The sequence below is a fragment of the Balaenoptera acutorostrata genome, chromosome 10 (assembly GCF_949987535.1).
Source record: "Balaenoptera acutorostrata chromosome 10, mBalAcu1.1, whole genome shotgun sequence".
In the NCBI taxonomy this organism is placed as follows: Eukaryota; Metazoa; Chordata; class Mammalia; order Artiodactyla; family Balaenopteridae; genus Balaenoptera; species Balaenoptera acutorostrata.
The window spans coordinates 47,178,540-47,198,653 of NC_080073.1; the positions used below are offsets into that span (position 1 = coordinate 47,178,540).

The window sequence follows — 20,114 nt, forward strand, 5'->3', positions numbered from 1 at the left end:
CCTATAAATACCAATTAAGTCCATCTGGTCTAATGTGTCATTTAAAGCTTGTGTTTGTCTGTTTTCATTTTGGATGATTTGTCCATTGGTGGAAGTGGGGTGTTAAAGTCTATTTCCCCTTTTATGGCTGTTATTGTGTTACTATGATTGTGTTACTGTTGATTTCCCCTTTTATGGCTGTTAGCATTTGACTTACGTATTGAGGTACTCCTATCTTGGGTGCATAAATATTTACAATTGTTATATCTTCTTTTTGGATTGACCCCTTGATCATTACATAGTGTTCTTCTTTGTCCCTTGTAATAGTCTTTATTTTAAAGTCTGTTTTGTTTGATATGAGAATTGCTACTCCAGCTTTCTTTTTATTTCCATTTGCATGGAGTATCTTTCTCCATCCCCTCACTTTAAGTCTGTATGTGTCCCTAGGTCTGAAGTGGGTCTCTTGTAGACAGCATATATACGGGTCTTGTTTTTGTGTCCATTCAGCCAGTCTGTGTCTTTGGTTGGAGCTTTTAGTCCATTTACTTTTAAGGTAATTATCGATATGTATGTTCCTGTTGCCATTTTCTTAATTGTTTTGGGCTTGTTTTTGTAGGTCTTTTCCTTCTTGTGTTTTCTGCCTAGAGAAGTTCCTTTAGCATTTGTTGTAAAGCTGGTTTGGTGGTGCTGAATTACCTTAACTTTTGCTTGTCTGTAAAGGTTTTGATTTCTCCATCGAATCTGAATGAGATCCGTGCTGGGTAGAGTAATCTTGGTTGTAGGTTTTTCCCTTTCATCACTTTAAATATGTCCTGCCACTCCCTTCTGGCTTGCAGAGTTTCTGCTGAAAGATCAGCTGTTAACCTTATGGGGATTCCCTTGTATGTTATTTGTTGCTTTTCCCTTGCTGCTTTTTATATTTTTTCTTTGTGTTTAATTTTTGACAGTTTGATTAATATGTGTCTTGGCGTGTTTTTCCTTGGATTTCTCCTGTATGGGACTCTCTGTGCCTCTTGGACTTGATTGACTATTTCGTTTCCCATGTTAGGGAAGTTTTCAACTGTAATCTCATCAAATATTTTCTCAGGCCCTTTTTCTCTTCTTCTTCTGCGACCCCTATAATTCGAATGTTGGTGTGTTTAATGTTGTCCTAGAGGTCTCTATGACTGTCCTCCATTCTTTTCATTCTTTTTTCCTTATTCTGCTCTGTGGCAGTTATTTCCACTATTTTATCTTCCAGGTCACTTCTCTGTTTTCTGCCTCAGTTATTCTGCTATTGATTCCTTCTAGAGAATTTTTAATTTCATTAATTGTGTTGTTCATCATTGTTTGTTTGCTCTTTAGTTCTTCTAGGTCCTTGTTAAACGTTTCTTGTATTTGCTTCATTTTCTTTCCAAGATGTTGGGTCATCTTTACTATCATTATTCTGAATTCTTTTTCAGGTAGACTGCATATTTCCTCTTCATTTGTTTGGTCTGGTGGGTTTTTACCTTGCTCCTTCAACTGCTGCATATTTCTCTTTCTTCTCATTTTGTTTAACTTGCTGTGTTTGGGGTCTCCTTTTCACAGCCTACAGGTTTGTAGTTCGCATTGTTTTTGGTGTCTGTCCGCAGTGGGTGAGGTTGGTTCAGTGGGTTGTGTAGGCTTCCTGGTGGAGGGGACTGGTGCCTGTGTTTTGGTGGGTGGGGCTGGATCTTGTCTTTCTGGTGGGCAGGGCCACGTCTGGTGGTGTGTTTTGGGGTGTCTGTGAACTTAGTATGACTTCAGGCAGCCTCTCTGCTAATGTGTGGTGTTGTGTTCCTGTTTTGCTAGTTGTTTGGCATGGCGTGTCCAGCACTGGAGCTTGCTGGCCGTTGGGTGGAGCTGGGTCTTAGCGTTGAGACAGAGTCTCTGGGAGAGCTCTCGCTGATTGATATTATGTGGGGCCGGGAGGTCTCTGGTGGTCTTCTGGACTCAGCTCTCCCACCTTGGAGGCTCATGCCTGACACCCGGCTGAAGCACCAAGACCCTGCCAGCCACACAGCTCAGAAGAAAAGGAAGAAAAAAAAATAAAGAAAATAGATAGTAAAATAAAAAAATAAGAGAGAGCAACCAAACCAATAAACAAATCCACCAACGATAACAAGCACTAAAACTTAAACCAAGATAAACATAAAAATCAGAGACAAATCAGTTGCAGAAAGCAAACCCCAAGTCTACAGTTGCTCCCAGAGTCCACCACCTCAGTTTTGGGAATATTTGTTGTCTATTCAGGTATTCTACAGATGCAGGGTTCATCAAGTTGATTGTGGGGTTTTATCTGCTAATCCTGAGGCTGCATGGAGAAATTTACCTTTCTCTTCTTTTTTTGCCCAGCTTCTGGGGTCAGCTTTGCTTTTGGCCCTGCCTCTGTGTGTAGGTCACCCTCAGGCATCTGTTCCCTGCCCAGACTGGCTGGGGTTAAAGTAGCGGCTGATTAGGGCTCTCTTGCTCACTCAGATCAAGGAGAGGGAGGGGTGCGGTAGTCATAATTGGAATGTGGGGTGAGCCTGTGGCGGCAGAGGCCAGCATGACATTGCAAGAGCCTGAGGCACACCGTGTGTTTTCCCAGGGAAGTTGTCCCTGGATCTCGGGACCCTGGTAGTGGCGTGCTGCACAGGCTCCTGGGGGTGTGTGGGTAGTGACCTGTGCTGGCACACAGGATTTTTGGTGGCAGCAGCAGCATTAGCGTTTCATGCCCGTGTCTGGGATCCGAGCTGATAGCTGTGGCTGGTGCCCATCTCAGGAGCTCATTTAGGCGGTGCTCTGCCTTCTGTGGGCACACGGGGAAGGAATCCCCTCTCCTCGCGCACCCCCAAAACAATGGTCTCTTTGCCTCTTCGGCAGGTCCAGACTTTTTCCCAGACTCCCTCCCGGCTAGCTGTGGTGCACTAGCCCCCTTCAGGCTGTGTTCATGCAGCCAACCCCAGTCCTCTCCCTGGGATCTGACCTCCGAAGCCCAAGCCTCAGCTCCCAGCCCCCACTTGCCTTGGCGGGTAAGCAGACAAGCGTCTCAGGTTGGTGAGTGCTGGTCGGCACTGATCCTCTGTGCGGGAATCTCTCCACTTTGCCCTCTGCACCCCTGTTGCTGCGCTCTCCTCCGTGGCTCCAAAGCTTCCCCTCCACCCACCCCCCATCTCTGCCAGTGAAGGGGCTTCCTAGTGTGCAGAAACTTTTCCTCCTTCACAGCTCCTTCCCGGAGGTGCAGGTTCGTCCCTATTCTTTTGTCTCCATTTTTTCTTTTTTCTTTTGCACTACTAGGGTAAATGGGGATTTTCTTGCCTTTTGGGAAGTCTGAAGTCTTCTCCCAGCGCTCAGTAGGTGTTCTGTAGGAGTTGTTCCACATGTAGGTGTATTTTCGATGTATTTGTGGGGAGGAAGGTGATCTCCATGTCTTACTCCTCTGCTGTCTTGAAGGTCTCTCTTGATCATGTGATTTTTATCGTTCATTTTATTGATGTGGTATATCACATTGATTTGCGATTGTTGAACCATTCTTGTATCTTTGGAATAAACTCCACTTGATCATGGTATGTGATCCTTTTAATATACGTATTGTTGAATCCAGTTGGCTTACATTTTGTTGAGGATTTTTGTATCTATGTTCATCAGTGATATTGACCTGTAATTTTCTTTTTTGTGTGGTGTCCTTGTCTATTTTGGGATTGAGAAATGCTGGCCTTGTAAATTGAGTTTGGAAGTGTTGCTTCTTTTCTGTTATTTGGCATAGTTTGAAAGGGATTGGTATTAATTCTTCTTTGAATGTTTGGTAGAATTCACCAGTGAAGTTGTCTGGTCTTTTACTTTTCTTTGTAGGGAGTTTTAAAATTACTGATTCAATCTCTTTACTAGTAATCATTCTGTTCAAATTTTCTGTTTCTTCATGATTCAGTCTTGGAAGGTTGTATGTTTCTAGGAATTTATCCATTTCTTCTCAGTTGTCCAATTGTTGGCATATAATTTTTCATAGTAGCTCTCTTATTATTCTTTGTATTTCTGTGCTGTCAGTTGTAATGCTTCCTTTTTCATTTTTGATTTTGAGTGAGTCTAGCTAAAGGTTTGTCAGTTTTATCTTTTCAAAGAACCAGATCTTGGTTTCACTCATCTTTTCTATTGTCGTTTTAGTCTCTATTTCATTTATTTTTTCTCTTTGTTATTTCCTTCCTTCTACTAACTTTGGGCCTTGTTTCTTCCTTTTCTAGCCTTGAGGTGTACAGTTATGTTGTTTATCTGAGATTTTTCTTGAGGTATAAAGTTAGGTTGTTTACTTGATTTAGCTACTTTTGCCTTTTAATCTTTTTTTTTAATAAATTTATTTGTTAGGTTTTCTAAAATTTATTTTTGGCTGTGTTGAGTCTTCGTTGCTGCACGCGGGCTTTCTCTAGTCACGGCGAGCAGGGGCTACTCTTCGTTGCGGTGCGTGGGCTTTTCATTGTGGTGCATGGGCTTCTCATTGCGGTGGCTTCTCTTGTTGTAGAGCATGGGGCTGTAGGTGTGCGGGCTTCAGTAGTTGTGGCACGTGGTCTCAGTAGTTGTGGCTCGCAGGTTGTAGAGTGCAGGCTCAGTAGATGTGGCGCGTGGGCTTATTTGCTCCACGGCATTTGGGATCTTCCCGGACCAGGGCTCGAACCCATGTCCCCTGCATTGGCAGGTGGATTCTTAACCACTGCGCCACCAGGGAAGTCCCTTGCGTTTTAATCTTCATACTAGTTTTAGTAGTGGTTAGTGCACTACCTTTATGTATATTTACCTTTACCAGTGAGATTTATACTTTCATATGTTTTCTGGTTAGTAATTAGTGCTGTTTCTTTTCAGCTTAAAGAAATCCCTTTAACGTTTCTTGTAAGACTGGTATAGTAGTGATGAACTCCTTTAGGTTTTGCTTGTATGGAAAACTCTACCTCTTATTTAGTTCTGAATAACTTTGCTGGTTAGAGTGTTACTGGTTAGAAATTTTTTTTCTTTCATGATTTTGAATATATCATGCCACTCCCTTCTGTCCTGCAGTTTCTGCTGAAAAACCAACTGAGAGACTTATGAGGTCCCTTATGTATAAAACATTCTTTTTCTTTTTCTGCTTTTAAGATTCTCTCCTTGTTTTTAACTTTTGGCATTTTAATTATAAATGTGTCTTAGTGTGGGTCTCTTTGGGTTGATCTTATTTGGAACTGTCTGGGCTTCCTGGATCTGGATGTCTTTTTCTTTTCCCAGGTTAGGCAAGTTTTCAGCCCTTGTTTCTTAAAATAAGTTTTCTGCCCTTTTCTCTCTCTCTTCTTTTTCCGGGACTCCTAAAGTGTGAATATTACTCAGCTTGATGTTTTCTTTTAAGTCCCTTATGGTATGTGTTTTTTTTTTTTTTTATCATTCTTTTTTCTTTTTGCTGCTCTCTTTGGGTGAGTTCCTCTGCCCTGTCTTGGGTTCATTGATCCTTTTTTCTGCTTTATCTAGTCTGATGTTGAACTCACCTAGTGTTTTGTTTTGTTTGTTTGGCTACACTGTGTGGCTTTTGGGATCTTAGTTCCCTGCACAGGGATTGAACCCGGGCCCCTGCAGTGAGAGTGCCAAGTCCTAACCACTGAACTGCCAGGGAATTCCCACATCTAGTGTATTTTTTAGTTCATATTTTTCAGTTCTGTGATTTCTGTGTGGAACTCTCTTGTATTTCTGTCTCTTTGTCAAAATTCTCACCGTGTTTATTCTCCCAAGTTCAGTGAGCATCTTTATGACCATTACTTTGAACTCTTTATCAGGTAAATTACTTATCTTTGTTTCATTAGGGTTTTTTTTTTTTTTCCTGAGGTTTTATCATGTTCTTTTGTTTGGAACACATTCCTCTGTTTCTTCATTTTGCTTGATTCTCTGTTGGTTTCTATGCAATAGGTGAAAAACAACCACTTCTCCCAGTCTTAAAGGGTTGACCATAGGAGATAAACCTTATTGTTTAACCCTGCCCTAGCTCTTGGTTGTCTTTCAAACCTTTGTGATTGTCCAAGAAGCTTATTTTATTTTTACTGGTTCCCAGTAGTTGAGGATGTGCCAAGGCCGGTGTCCCAAAGGGGAGGATCTCAGTCAGCACCTAGATTCAGGCTGAAGGAAGCCAAACCCTTAGGTATCAGTTTTTAAAGAATGCAAATATATATATATATAGCTGTGGGACCACAACCATAAGCCTTGCTGGCCTCCAGGTTTGGAGGCGTCGCCTGGGCAGCAGTCACACAAATCAGGGCTCCAGAGGAGTGTACAAGCTCCTTTCTGGGAGATATTGGTGAGCTCTAGCAAGGCAGAGGGTGAGTGCAAAATGGCATCCCCCAGCCTCTGTTCCATGAAAGCACCTCTGTAGTCGTTAATGTGTGCCAAACCAGAAGCCTGCTTCTAAGGCCAAAACTCCTGGACAAATAAATAGGCCACGTTCTCAGAGAGACTAGGGATGTGTTTCAGCCAACTGTCTGTGTGGTGTCCTGAGAGTGGCAGTCTGCCAAGAACTGTCTCTCCGATTGTTACCGTCCCATGGGACCCAGGAACACAAGCCCCTCTGACTGCCAGAGCCAGGTGATCGAGGGGTGTCCTCTGGGTAGCAAACATAAAAACTGGGTCACCAAACATAAAACGGCAGAGGGGGAGCAGGAAGATGGTGTCCACCAGTCTCCATCCCTGGAGAGCAATCCCAGCAGGCCCCTGCTCCTTCGGCCATTGCTTTAAAATTAGGGAAATGGTCTCTTTCACGTAAAGCCCGGGTGCTTTCAAAGCGCTGCTTCTGTGCTGGGCCCTGGTGCAGGTGAGTCTGCACACAAGCCCTTTAAGAGCCATTCCTCGATTTGCCACACCCCACGTGTTTCATGAGCTTGAGCCCCATTGGTCTCCAAAGCCAGACATTTTGGGGGCTCATCTTCCAGCTGCCAGTCTTAAAAATCGGGCTGCCCAATGTGGGTTATGAGCCCTTTGCTCCTCAGGGAGAAGCTCTGGGTTTTGAGTTCCCTCCCGACTGTGGGTCGCTGCACCAGGATGGGGTTTATGGTGAGATTGTGTCTCAGCCTTTCCCACCTGCTTCGATGTGGTTTCTCTCTGGTTTGGGTGATGTGGAGGGCCTTGCTCTGCCAGTTTTTAGGCTATTGTCAGAGGAAATTGTTGTATATGTAGCTGTAGATTTCAGTGTGAGTGTGGAGGAGGTGAGATCAGGATCTTCCATCTTGAACTGGAACCCCAACATTCTTTTTTTCACATAATATCTCCATAGTATAGCCCACATGCCATGAAAACCTGACCAAATACATCTGCTTACAGTCCTGTCCTTTAATCCTGTGTGTGTGTGTGTGTGTGTGTGTGTGTGTATGTGCATACATACATATATACATGCTTACTTATGGACCTTACTAGCAAGTTGTTATATCTGAAGATAAAGAGACAAGAAGAAAGTTGACTAGCAGATAAAAAGGAAAATTTATATATATGAGAAAAAGTGTGAATTACAGTGCTTCTCATCACCTTCCTAAATTGTTCATTCTGTTGATTACCCTTTTCTTGACTGATCTTTTTGCATTGACATTTGTTTGCTTTGTTTTGGGGGGCTTTCAGGCCCGCATCTTGCCCATATCCTGTCACCTAATAAAGAACTAGTGGAACTGTTAAGTGCTGTCTGCCTATAGAAATGAACCTCATTTGCCTTCCTCCATCCGCTTCTTGTATTTCTTTTGACCAAGGCCTTCATTTCACACACACAGTTACCAGGCACTCCATGGCCACAAGCCGGTTAGTGTGTTTGGCACTGGCAATATAAGAATGACTTGTAATGTGGGTTTAGCATTCATTGTGCTCAGAGTGCAGTAGGGCAGATAAATAGTAGACAAGTAACCACAGCAATAGTAAGTATACCTGTAACAAGGGCCAGAGGACTGACTAATCACCTGTGCTCTTGGCATCAGGATCAGGGACAGTATCTCAGAAAAGACAACGTATTTTGGGCAGAGGGAAAAGCCATAGAGGCATAAGATAACATGAAATTTTGGGAGTTATGAGGTGTTGAAAAAGTACAATGTGAAAAGACAAGATGGGGTGAAGTAACCTGTGGATGGATTGTAAAGCATCTTCTGTGCAGATTTAAGGATGTGATTTTATTCTGTAGGTAATGACAACTCCTCAGACATTTTAAGGAAGGTAGTCACCTGAGAAAAAAAGGGTTTTGAAGTCACTCAGAATTCAGGTCACATCTCTGCTTATGTCACTTACTAGCTGAATACTCTTGGGCCTGGTGCTTAACATTTCTGAACCTCAGTGTTCACATCTGTGGAATGGGTGTAGCTTGGACTGAGAGTACCTTGGATTGTGAGTGACTTAATCATTCAGCAAACATTATTTATTGAGCGCCTGTTATACATAATGCCCAGAGAAATTCTACAGGGAAGGGAAACACAGTAGGATGAGCCTACAAAGCTTAGAAAAGGTAGATGCTGTATCAGCCCATTCAAAACTTAGCACATTTCTCTATTCACAGCTCTTCTTATTCATGTGTTCTCTGTCATTATTAGTGGCACCTCAGACAGAAGCCTGGGAATCCTCTATTGTACCTTATTTATAACCAATTATCAAATCCAGCCTGTTTTACCTTTTTTTTTTTTTGGTATAAAATTTTATTATGATGAAACGCTTAAGTTTTACGTGTTCATTTGTTAAATTTTGACATATATGCATACATCTCTGTAATCCAATTGTATGTTAAGATGGAGAGCTTCACTGTCATCTACTTGTAATTCATTGCAACCAGTACACTTCGGGTGAAGCAATAACTTTATTCATTCATAGCATGAATGCATATTAATATGCTAGGTACTGGGATAGAAACCGAGAATGCAATGAGTCCTTACCTTCAAGGATCTTATAGTTAGGTGAGGATACTGATGAGTAAATATGAACTTGATGACACACCTTGAGAATTAAGAAAATAGAGCTTGAGTACAGGGTGCCATCGTGTCACCTTGATCTAATTCTCTTTGGGTATGTGGGCAAAGGGGAAATGCAATCTAATCTGAGGTTGCTAAGAAGTGTAATGAATCATGCAAAGAAGGGAGAGGCATATTCCAAGGATATTCAGGGCCAGGAAGCAAGAGGGCAGAGAATGTTGTATGTCTAGAGGACAGAGAATAAGAAATAACAAAAATGATATTAGAGTGTCAAGTAAAAGGCTGGAGCAAGGCTGAGTTTCCCATTGGAGGTCAACTAGAAGTAGCCTTACCTTCGAGGTAAGGAGTGATGCACAATGACGATGCTTTGTCAATTCTTATCTTTGAACTCCCTCTGAACCTTATATAAAACTCCTATTTTTATGCCTCATAAGTATTAGTGAATCATTGTTACTGTCATCACTATAATATCAACTACTGTTTATTGAAGGTTTCTACGTGTCGTATGGAGAAGAGGGAAGGCACTGTGGTAAGGGGCACAGGTAACTGGAGTGACGCTGCCACAGGGTGAGGAATACCAGCAGACACCAGACCCAGAAGAGACTAGGAAAGGGTTTTCCCTTAGAGCCTCTAACGGGAGTGTGGCCCTGCTGACACCTGGGTTTCAACCCAGTGATGCTGATTTCAGACTTCAGGTCTCCAGAACTGTGATAGAAAAAAAATTCTGTTGCTTGAAGCCACCAAATTTGTGGTGATTTGTTAGAGCAGCTATTGGAAACAGTGCCCTTGTTACCGCACAACACGCATGATATACTTCTTTCTGTGCATGTGCTCATGCCCTTTCCTTCCCTGGGAATGCCTGAACCACCACTCCAGTTTCTTTTTTGGCTGCATCGGATCTTAGTTGTGGCACGCGGGATCTTTAGTTGCGGTGTGCGAACTCTTAGTTGCGTCATGTGGGATCTAGTTCCCCGACCAGGGAGTGAACCTGGGCCCCCTGCATTGGGAGCGCGGAGTCTTAGCCACTGGACCACCAGGGAAGTCCCACCCCCGCTTTTGAAGTATCCCGTTTATTTGTGAAGATGCAGTCCAAAAGCAACTCTGATCCCTTTAGGGAGAATTAATCACTCTAACCTCTGTTTCGTAACTGATATGCCCCAAGTGAGTCGAATAGTTCCTCAAAGATAGTAAGTGCTCAATAAATAACTCTGGAGGGAATTAATCCTATCATGTATTACAGTTGTTGAGTCACCTATTTCTTCCATTAGATTTTTCTTTGCTTTATTTATTTTTAAAATTGAGATATAATTAACATATAACATTGTAAGTTCAAGGTGTATAATGTGTTGATTTATACATTTATATATTGCAGTATGATTCCCACCATAGCTTTAGTTAACACCTCTACCACTTCACATAATTATCTTTTTTTTTTTGAAGTGAGAACATTTAAGATCTAGTCTCTTAGCAGTTTTGAAGTCTACGATACAGTATTGTTGACTATAATCACTATGCCGTGCATTAGATCTCCAGAACGTACTCATCTTCTAGTTGTAAGTTTGTACCCTTAGCCTGTTTTATTTTTAAATATTCCTCATCTTCTTGTCTCCATCCCTGTTGCCAAAGCCTTCGTTCTGGCTCTTAGCTCTCATCTGGAATCTGCAGTAGTTGGTTTCTCTTCTTCTTTAATTCATTTTCTCTTTGATGAGAAAGTTCTCACTTTAAGTGATACTGGCCATATGCTGAGCGCTTGCTAACTGTCAGATGACTGCTAATGTCCTGCATTATCTCAGATTGTTAGGATATGCCTGGGGTCTGCTGCTAGACCAGGAGTTGAAGGCTCACCCTCTCCTTGGTTGGCTATGAGCAAAGTGTGTCAGTTCCAGCCTCCCCATGCCTTTTGTCTCCTCTTGCGCAAGGCCTGCTTCCTTGTTCTCTTTGTTTAGCTGTCTTCTGCCAGATGCCTGGGGCCTTCTTATCATCTACTGTTTGCTGGAATCCAAAGCTTTTAAAAGTTAACCGGTTCATGCTAGGTAGATTGGACATGGGCCTGTCCTCTGCATTTGTATTAGGGGTATGTTCTACACTTAACCATGAGATTTGAAGCTTTAAAAAAAATCTCAAATTTATTAAGATGTCTCTTCTCTCAGCCCTCATAGTAGGTATATTTTGTACTTGCTGTGAACCTGCCGTTGAAATGATCGTATTCATGGTCTTTAGCTTTTTTGTACTTCCACCCTGATAAGAAACTGTCTTGCAGTGGGGTGGGGGAATGCCTTTTTTATCTTTTCTTGTTTTGCCCATTTTTAGTCTCTGCTTGATTATGTGGAATCTGACTATCCATGAAGGTAAGATGGACTTGGACATCTACTTGTAGTTTCTCAGGTTGAAAGTATCTGTACTTTATCACAATGCTTTGTACCTATTAGGTGAATTTGTCACATACAGCTAGCTTCCTCATCACACAGACAGTAAACTTTGTATTCTGCTTTTCTTCTCCCTATGTAACAGTTGGGAGTTGAGAAGAGCATTAACTCACTTATTTGTATTTTGTTTTTGATGCTCTAGGTCAGGATGGCTAACTGCTTGGCTTCCCACATGGTGCCCTACGTCAACATCACACCTTAAAGAAGCTGAAGAGAAAATTTTAAAATGTAAGGTTTTCTTCTTATAAGTTAACTGAGCCATTTACTAAAATAGGTCCAATATAAAGCATCGCCTTGAAACTGAAGATCAGATTCTGTGGTGTGTTAGTTGTTGGCAAAAGAACTTTTTTTCCTTTTACATGTCATCAGTAAGTGCATAAATGTGGGAAGAAGGCAACGGTTCTCAAACTTTTTCGTCTTGAGTCCCTTTTATACTCTTAAATTAGGAAGTACCCCAAGGAACTTTGTTTAGAGGTTATAGCTATCAGTATTTACTGTATTAAAAATTAAAACTGAATAATTTAAAATATGTCAACTTACTAATTTCTTTTAAAACAATAGTAATAAACCCATTGCAGTTTAAAATAAATAACATGTTTTCTAAAAATAACTGCTTTCTGTTTTTTTTTGTTTGTTTTTTTTTTTAATTTATTTTTGGCTGCGTTGGGTCTTCGCTTCCGTGCGAGGGCCTTCTCCAGTTGTGGCAAGTGGGGGCCACTCTTCATCGCGGTGCGCGGGCCTCTCACCATCGCAGCCTCCCCCGTTGCAGAGCACAGGCTCCAGACGTGCAGGCTCAGTAATTGTGGCTCACGGGCCCAGCCGCTCCGCGGCATGCGGGATCCTCCCAGACCAGGGCCCAAACCCGCGTCCCCTGCATTAGCAGGCAGGCTCTCAACCACTGCGCCACCAGGGAAGCCCAATAACTGCTTTCTAAACAAATGTAGTGAAAAGAGTAACATTGTTTACAAGTTTACACCTCTCTTTAATATCTGGCTTAATGTAAGGCAGCTGGATTCTCATATCTGCTTCTGCATTCAGACTGTTAGTAATCACTTATCATGTGACCTCTGGAAAACTCCACTGTATACCCATCAGAGAATGAGAGTGAAAAAGGCAAATAAAGTCTTAGATTGTCATGAAAATAGTTTTGACCTCGTGAGACCTCCTGAAAGGATCTCTGGCTCACCAGAGGTCCGCAGACTGCTCTGAGAGCAGGCTGTAGGTGTCGCAGAGCAAGTAGCCTTGTCTAGTAGAACACATACTGGACTACGTCCAGGTAACCTGTTCTAGGCCCAGGGCTGCAGTCCAGGGGTTACAGGGTCTTGGGCAAGTTCCTTTTCTCAGCTTCCTAGTTTTTGCCCATAAGAGGAATGGGTGGGGTGATCCTTAGTCTAGTATTCTAGGATTCTTTATGTCTACATTTATAGTAGTGAGGAAACCTTTATCTTTTTTGTTTCTTGTGAGAACTGAAATTTACCCACACTTGTACTGTCAGAGTGTTCCCAGATATCTGTGGGTATACTTTCAAGTAATGGTGTTTACTGTGTAATTTTGTTTAGAGGAAGAGCTTAAGTGGTGCAGTGCACATACATGATTATTGTGTATATTTGTGCATATACTTGTCCACACCTGTTTTTCATACTCTCTGCCACAAATGAATTTCGTTTGTGCATTTGAATGATTCAGGAGTAAGTGACCATAACTGGATATATCCAAAGAAGGGGATAGTAAGCCATCTTATATGGATTTTTAACATGAAAATGGATTTCTACTCTGTATGGTTGGGTAATCTTGTTCTCTACAAAGCTGGCAAAGTTGTCATTGTGATTTACTAAATGAAAAAATTCTTGTCAAGAGATAAGAAAAAAGGGTGCTAGATACTCAATTCATGTATTTAACAAACATACTGATTTCCTACTGCTGGGTTCCAGGGATGCAAATAGGAGTGAGAATTGGCCCCTGCTTTAATATCAGACATGGAAGCAAGCAACTAATACAGTGGGGTGAGCTGTCTCATAGAGGTCACAGATGGTTTTTATGTGAATACGCAGACATCTATGTTCAAAATGTGGTTTGGCTTGGCACTAGTACCGGATCACCTCCTTTTCTAAACTGGTGTCATTTCCACTCACTCTGGGCTCTGTTAATATTCTGAACAAATGCTGGGTTTCCCCTTCTGCCACTATGTGGGTACAAAACTGGAGATTATTTGGTTAAAGGGCAGAAACTCCCAGTGCTCCGTGTTTGTCCACTGCAGATGTATATGCACAAATAATTAAGATATATCTAAAGTGTAGCAATTCAGTTGACAAGTTAATGTAAAAGAATTTCAAATTAGTTTCATCTTTAGTCAGTTTTGGGGGAGATTTAAAGTATTTAGTCCTGTAGCATTGAGGGCAAGAAAGATTTTTTATCTACAAAATTGTGGTTATTTGCTTTCTCTAGAGAGATTGTTGGATACGAACTCAGACTACCTGGCACCTCATGCTGAGGAGTTCCTGCCATCTTTTTCTACTAAACGTTATGATGACTTAAGATTTCAGTTATGTGTTTAATACATGTTAATCCTTCCCTAAATTCATGATGATGTTTTAGGAAAAAAATGTTTCTTTTGAGTCTGAGTTCAATGTTCAATGCTTAATCCTCAAGTGTTCTGCACATACAAGGTAGTATTCTATTGTCTGTAAAGCTAGAGACTTTAAAATAATGGATTCAGCAGCCACTGAGTTCCACTCCAGTATCCTCAACTGATAGATATGGAAAGAAGTCCAAAGAGCTGACATGACTTGCCAGAAAACCTAGGCCACGGTTGCTTGAGACTTGTGTGAGATAGATCTTACCACCAAGATGTAAAATATGGTAATTAAGAAATACTTGCTTTGGGACTTCCCTGGTGGTGCAGTGGTTAAGAATCCGCCTGCCAGTGCAGGGGACATGGGTTTGAGTCCTGGTCCGGGAAGCTGCCACGTGCTGCGGAGCAACTAAGTGTGTGCACCACAACTACTGAGCCTGCGCTCTAGAGCCCACAAGCCACAGCTACTGAGCCTGCGTGCCACAACTACTGAAGCCCACTCACCTAGGGCCCGTGGTCTGCAGCAAGAGAAGCCACTGCAATGAGAAGCCTGTGCACCACAATGAAAAGTAGCCCCCACTTGCCGCAACTAGGGAAAGCCTGCGCTCAGCAACGAAGACCCAACACAGCCAAAAATAAATAAGTAAACAAACAAACAAATAAATAAAATTAAAGAAAAAAAGAATTGCTTCAATAAAATGTGCACTTTTTTTTTAGGGCTGATATAATAAAGGCTAAACTCATATAAATGAATACCAGATGGTTTCTAGATGATTAATTTCTGATTGCTCTGAGAATACTCCCCTTCCCAGAAGTAGTGACACTAAGCAGAATTTCTCTTTTATGTTTCCATTAGGTGTCCCCTGCACATACAAAAAAGGACCTGTTCGTATATCTAATGGAAATAAAATATGGACACTGAAGCTTTCTCATAATATTTCAAATAAGACTCCACTTGTCCTCCTCCATGGTTTTGGAGGAGGTCTCGGACTCTGGGCACTGAATTTTGGAGATCTTTGCACCAATAGACCTGTCTATGCTTTTGACCTGCTGGGCTTTGGACGAAGTAGCAGACCCAGATTTGACAATGATGCAGAAGAAGTAGAGAATCAGTTTGTGGAATCCATTGAAGAGTGGAGATGTGCATTAGGATTGGACAAAATGATTTTGCTTGGACACAACCTGGGTGGGTTCCTGGCTGCTGCTTACTCACTGAAGTACCCATCAAGGTAAGTGATGGTGACAAAAGAGAGGCACCCAAGCGCTGGTTTCCAGTTCCCCTCTTTGGTGGTTGTTGGTGTCTGAACCTTATAAGACAGATATTGTCTTAAAGGACCCTGTAGACTGAATAGCCACAACTGATGGCCAATTTAGTAGCAGAAATAATGTTGTCAGGTTTTCCTATTACATATGCTACACATTGGTAGGAGGCTTGTGAAAGGACTTTCTATTTGTTAGACTTAGAATGTACACAATTTAAGCCACGAGTAAAAACTGTTGTGTTGTTATTGTTTACAGTTATTATTATCATTAGACCTATGGATCCAGCAGGCTTTTCCTAACCTTTTCCAGGTTTTAGTAAGCTGCAGTAGGAAACCAGAGGTTAGAAATTAGAAGACGTAGGTGCTAGTGCTATCTTTATGGCTTAGAGCAAATCACTTAATCTCTAAATTTTAGTTTCCTCATCTCTAAGCTACAGAAAATACACCTGCATAGAATATCTTTTAGCTTTTTTATTATTATTATACTGTGCCCTAACCTTTATTGCTGTAGAATTTTTTTCTGAGTCATTGAATTAATGAGTGTTTACTTCAGAATCTTTGTAACATCTCTTCCTTTCTTATTTTCTTATGCTATTTCCTATTATTTATGTTGCTAATCTGGGGGGAGGTCACATTTGAGTGCTCAGAAAATAGAAGCAAAGCTTATTTTTGTTTCGTTCATCTTTTGGAAAGAAACGAAAAAGATCAGCGTTTTTGTGTTGCCACTGTATTTTTCCGTTGGACTAAGGGACTAATCCAGAATTGCGACTGACTTTGACATTGAGGTCTGTGAATGGGATGAGGGTCATTTTCAGAGCGCATGGGTCAGGCTGCCCCACTGCATAACTCCAGGTGTGCTGTTGACACAGAATTTGACATGTGAGGCAGCAGCCCTGTGTACCTGAGGTTATCTTCCTCTGGAACGGCCAACTTTTTCTCTATAGATTCTTTGTCTAAACTTCAGCATTTACGCTTGATTTTTCTGGAGAGTTCATAGTCCTATGTGTGCTAGACGGTAAAATAGTCTTGTCACCTGGCAGACCTGTGCTTTCAAAAGAAATCCAGATTTTCTTCTTCTGGTTGGCTTTCAGGGATTACTGTCTTTTATTGAGTCCTCCTCTCAGTGATGAACAACTAGCTGTATTTGTAGAGAAAGAAAGAGAAGATTACTCTTCTGGTATAATGCAACAGGGCTATTTGTGGGGGGGTTGGGTTTCCTTTGTTTCGTATCAGGTGTTTATTTTGTCTGTCTTGTGGTATTTATTCCCTGGAGATGTGACATGGGACTCAGTGAGCTAAGCTCTGGTCATGAAACCCTAGTCTTAGGATCCTGACCCTTCATGGCTATCTACTGTTTAAGTCAGTTGGTGAGATTTTCATTTACAGTTGTGAAATGCTCTAAAGAAATAAGGGGTTTCAGTGATTCCGAAGGGAATGACCGCTTTAAAACCACCTATAAAAGAGAATGGGGGCTTCCCTGGTGGTGCAGTGGTAGAGAATCTGCCTGCCAATGCAGGGGACACGGGTTCGAGCCCTGGTCTGGGAAGATCCCACATGCCGCGGAGCAACTAGGCCCGTGAGCCACACTACTGAGCCTGTGCGTCTGGAGCCTGTGCTCCGCAACAAGAGAGGCCGCGATAGTGAGAGGCCCGCGCACCGCGATGAAGAGTGGCCCCCGCTTGCCGCAACTAGAGAAAGCCCTCGCACAGAAACGAAGACCCAACACAGCCATAAATAAATACATAAATAATTTTTAAAAAAAAGAGAGAGAGAATGGCAACATACTTTGAATGACATTGGGGGGCTGAACAAGTATATGAAACAAAGCCAGTGATCCCTGCGTTGGGCTGACTGCATTTTAGAAATGATTTTTGAATGTTTGTGCCTAATAACTAGAAATAAAACTAAAGTACTGTGTCAAGACCAAGAACCACTAAGTATTAGCAATACATAAATAACAGAATGCTTGAAATAATTAGCATGTTTAAATTGGCTGATTGCTACCAAATATTGAGTGAAACTCTACAGAACATGTTGGATAGTCAAGCCTATATTTTTAACTGCATAAAAATTGAATTATTAAACACAAGTTAATTTCAAAATAACGAGGTTCTCTGGATTTTCAGATATCCCAAATCATGAATGAAGTCCATACATAACACTCTGCTTGGCACATAGTGAGTGCCCAGTGATATTTCTTGAACAGATTAATCTGAGAAAGAGAATTGAAAACTAAATTCATGTTTACCATTTTATGTTCTTTTTTTCTGCTTTCTCTTTGCATTGTGCAGAAATGTATCAAGAGGTGGGAGTGGTCATGTTATACTTTTCCATTTTCTTTGTGGGAGAAAAGTAGGTTTCAGACATGTAAATGTAAACAAGGGAAGATTTCAGTTTTATGCCTTTTGACCAGTTATTTTGCATCTTAAGTTAGTATGTCTCATAAAACCAAGTTACAGTCGAAATAAAGTTGGGATCATTTTGTGTGTATGTGTGAGAAAAGATTAGTGAGAATGCTTTTTCTAACATATACATTACGTATATACATATTTTGTATGATTAGTAAGTATAGACCAGATGATACCACAGTGTAGCACACAGTATAGGAAGGTGGCAGTTAACCTCTAGGGTTCTCCTTCCCCCTAGCTTTTTTCCTATGTTGCTTTTCGGGATGGCTTTCCTTGGAACACTTCTCTTTTACCAGAGAAGAAAAAGATCAATGAATAAGAATGTCTCTGTTCTTATAGAGACATCATCTCCTTTGCCGCAGACGTCCTCACTGCTCCGTAATGGTCCCCATTTGTGTTAATTTCTTACCTTACAGAAACTTTTTTTGCTTGATCCTGACTAAGCAAATTCATCTAGATTTCCATAGGAGATCAGAAGTTATGGTTAATAGAACAGTTCAGCAGACTCACAGATCCAAATGTAGTTAAACACAATTGATTGCTACCAGTGTAAGTGTTCATAATTATAGCAAGCCTCATAGTGAGTGAGATTTAGCATTAGCTGTTTCTTCAAGTTGCACTCCTACTAAGCAGACGGGTGGTTGTCAGGGTTACCATCTGTGTGATCTTGAGAGGTTTTACCTGAGCCAGAAAAGCTGCTTGGCGGCACACACATATTTCCTCTGGTGCAGCGGAGTGGTCTGTTTTGTATTGTAAGTAACTATCTACTCTAAATGTCACTTATCCAACTTTAACTTGATCCAAGTACCTTTTTAAAAAACGTTTTTTAGAGCTGTTTTGAGAGGGAGGTACAGAGATTTCCCATGTAATCCTTGTTCGTACACATGCATAGCCGCCCCTACAAGGACCATTTTTATTATGCTGTCATGAGATTAAATCTTTGAGTTTCAGAAAGATTTTGGTGGGGTGGGGTGAGAGGAGGGGAAAAATGGTCTAATAGAGACCAAATGAGGTTCAGTTAATTTCCTTCACTCAAACCGTGCATCTTATCTCTCTCTCTTTTTTCTCAAGTGGACTTTGAGAATATGACTTTTTTCTTTGCCTCCTCAGGTATGACAGATATAATCTGTACTTTTTTTTCCTCCTAAGTAAAACCACAGCTCTTTAATTTCTATTGTTTATATGCATGGAGGAAAAAAATACAAAGACAACACTTTTTTTACTTGTTGGGACTTATGTCCCAATCCATACCTATTTCTGCCCTTAATCTTTTATGGGCAGCCCCATTCTTTCATTCTTTGTTTATTTTTATAGGACAGTTTGAGGAGAAGCGTGAAAATGCCTAGTTTAATGTACTTGTTCAGGAAGGATTCTAATAATAGAAAACAAATAAAAACTAATTTTTTTTTCCAATTTTTGGTACATTAGGTCAACCTATGTGCTTCATCTCTATGAGCAGCAGAGTGCCTCTGTCCATAAAAGTTGTTCTATAGCCTAACTTGTGGCAGTGATCCCATATTTTCCCCAATTCTTGATATCGATGAAAAACTGAGTATTCAGCAATTGTGATACTTTATGTAAAAGTACCTGGATGAGTCCTCCATTGAAATAAACAGGTTGGTTCTGCTTAAATAATGTTGAGTGACTTTGTGTGCTTGTAAGGATTACAGTGCATTGGGGGAAAAGACACAAATAACCATATGAGTAGCATGATAGCTGTGAGAAATCTTGATGAATATCTGACCCAGTCTCAGGTCCATTATGGTACCCTAAAGAAGTATAATTCGAGCTGAGGCGGAAGTCTCAAAGGGATGTAGCAGGAGAGCATTCTAGGTAGTAGGGACAAAAATTGCGAAGGCCCTGTTCTAGGGGGACATCTGGGCCATTCTGGAAAGGCTGTGTGGTTGGTGGGCAGAGAAGTTATGAACTGATTAATAGATAACTCCAAATGGAGGCACAAACCCCATGTTCCTTCCCCTAAAATGACCGTAGTTCATCTCCGTTCTCTTACCTTGATGTGCGATAATTAGAGATGTTGTCTGTAATTTTACTTGTAGATTAATGTGCTGCATTAGTTAAACAGGACCACTGTGTGAGGTGTCTTGGGCTGCCACTCTGTAAAATCTTCTTCATCAGTCAGTATCTGATCACCTTAAGGGGGGAACAAAGGGAATAGAGGAAACCAACAATAATAGCCAAAGATACCATCTCCTTTCTTTCATCTGTGTACTCAGTTTTTCCTTTTAATTTTCCTTTTCATTCTGGCCCCTGCTGTTCAGGATCCCATACAGAGAGTGTCTGTATTTTATAGGTATTTGTTATAAACTAAGGAAAAGGACACTATGAAAACTTTTATTAACTTAGAAAGTGTTTAGCAAAGAGATCCATTCCAAGTCACAACGGTATAGGTTACAACTGGTCTTCTCCACTAAAGGTTTTCAGATCATCTTGCTTTTGACCTTGCCTGGCTCTGTCTCCTTTCTCCAGACTATGTGGAGCTGGGCTGAGAATTTCTTATCAGCCCGTCTTGAGAAGAAAGACTGTTCTACTTGACT

General features: G+C 41.3%; 1 protein-coding gene across 4 annotated transcripts in view; it reads left to right on the forward strand.

Moving 5' to 3' along the window:
* Positions 1-20,114, forward strand: part of ABHD5 (abhydrolase domain containing 5, lysophosphatidic acid acyltransferase) — a 49,305-nt gene that overhangs the window by 15,910 nt on the left and 13,281 nt on the right. For 3 of the 4 annotated variants that reach the window (XM_007193468.3, XM_057555138.1, XM_007193469.2), the window contains exons 2-3: positions 11,460-11,545; positions 14,746-15,118. In XM_007193468.3, coding sequence (XP_007193530.2) covers positions 11,460-11,545; positions 14,746-15,118 — 459 coding nt within the window. The remainder of the gene's footprint in view (positions 1-11,459; positions 11,546-14,745; positions 15,119-20,114) is intronic. The other variant, XM_057555139.1, reaches the window with a different exon arrangement.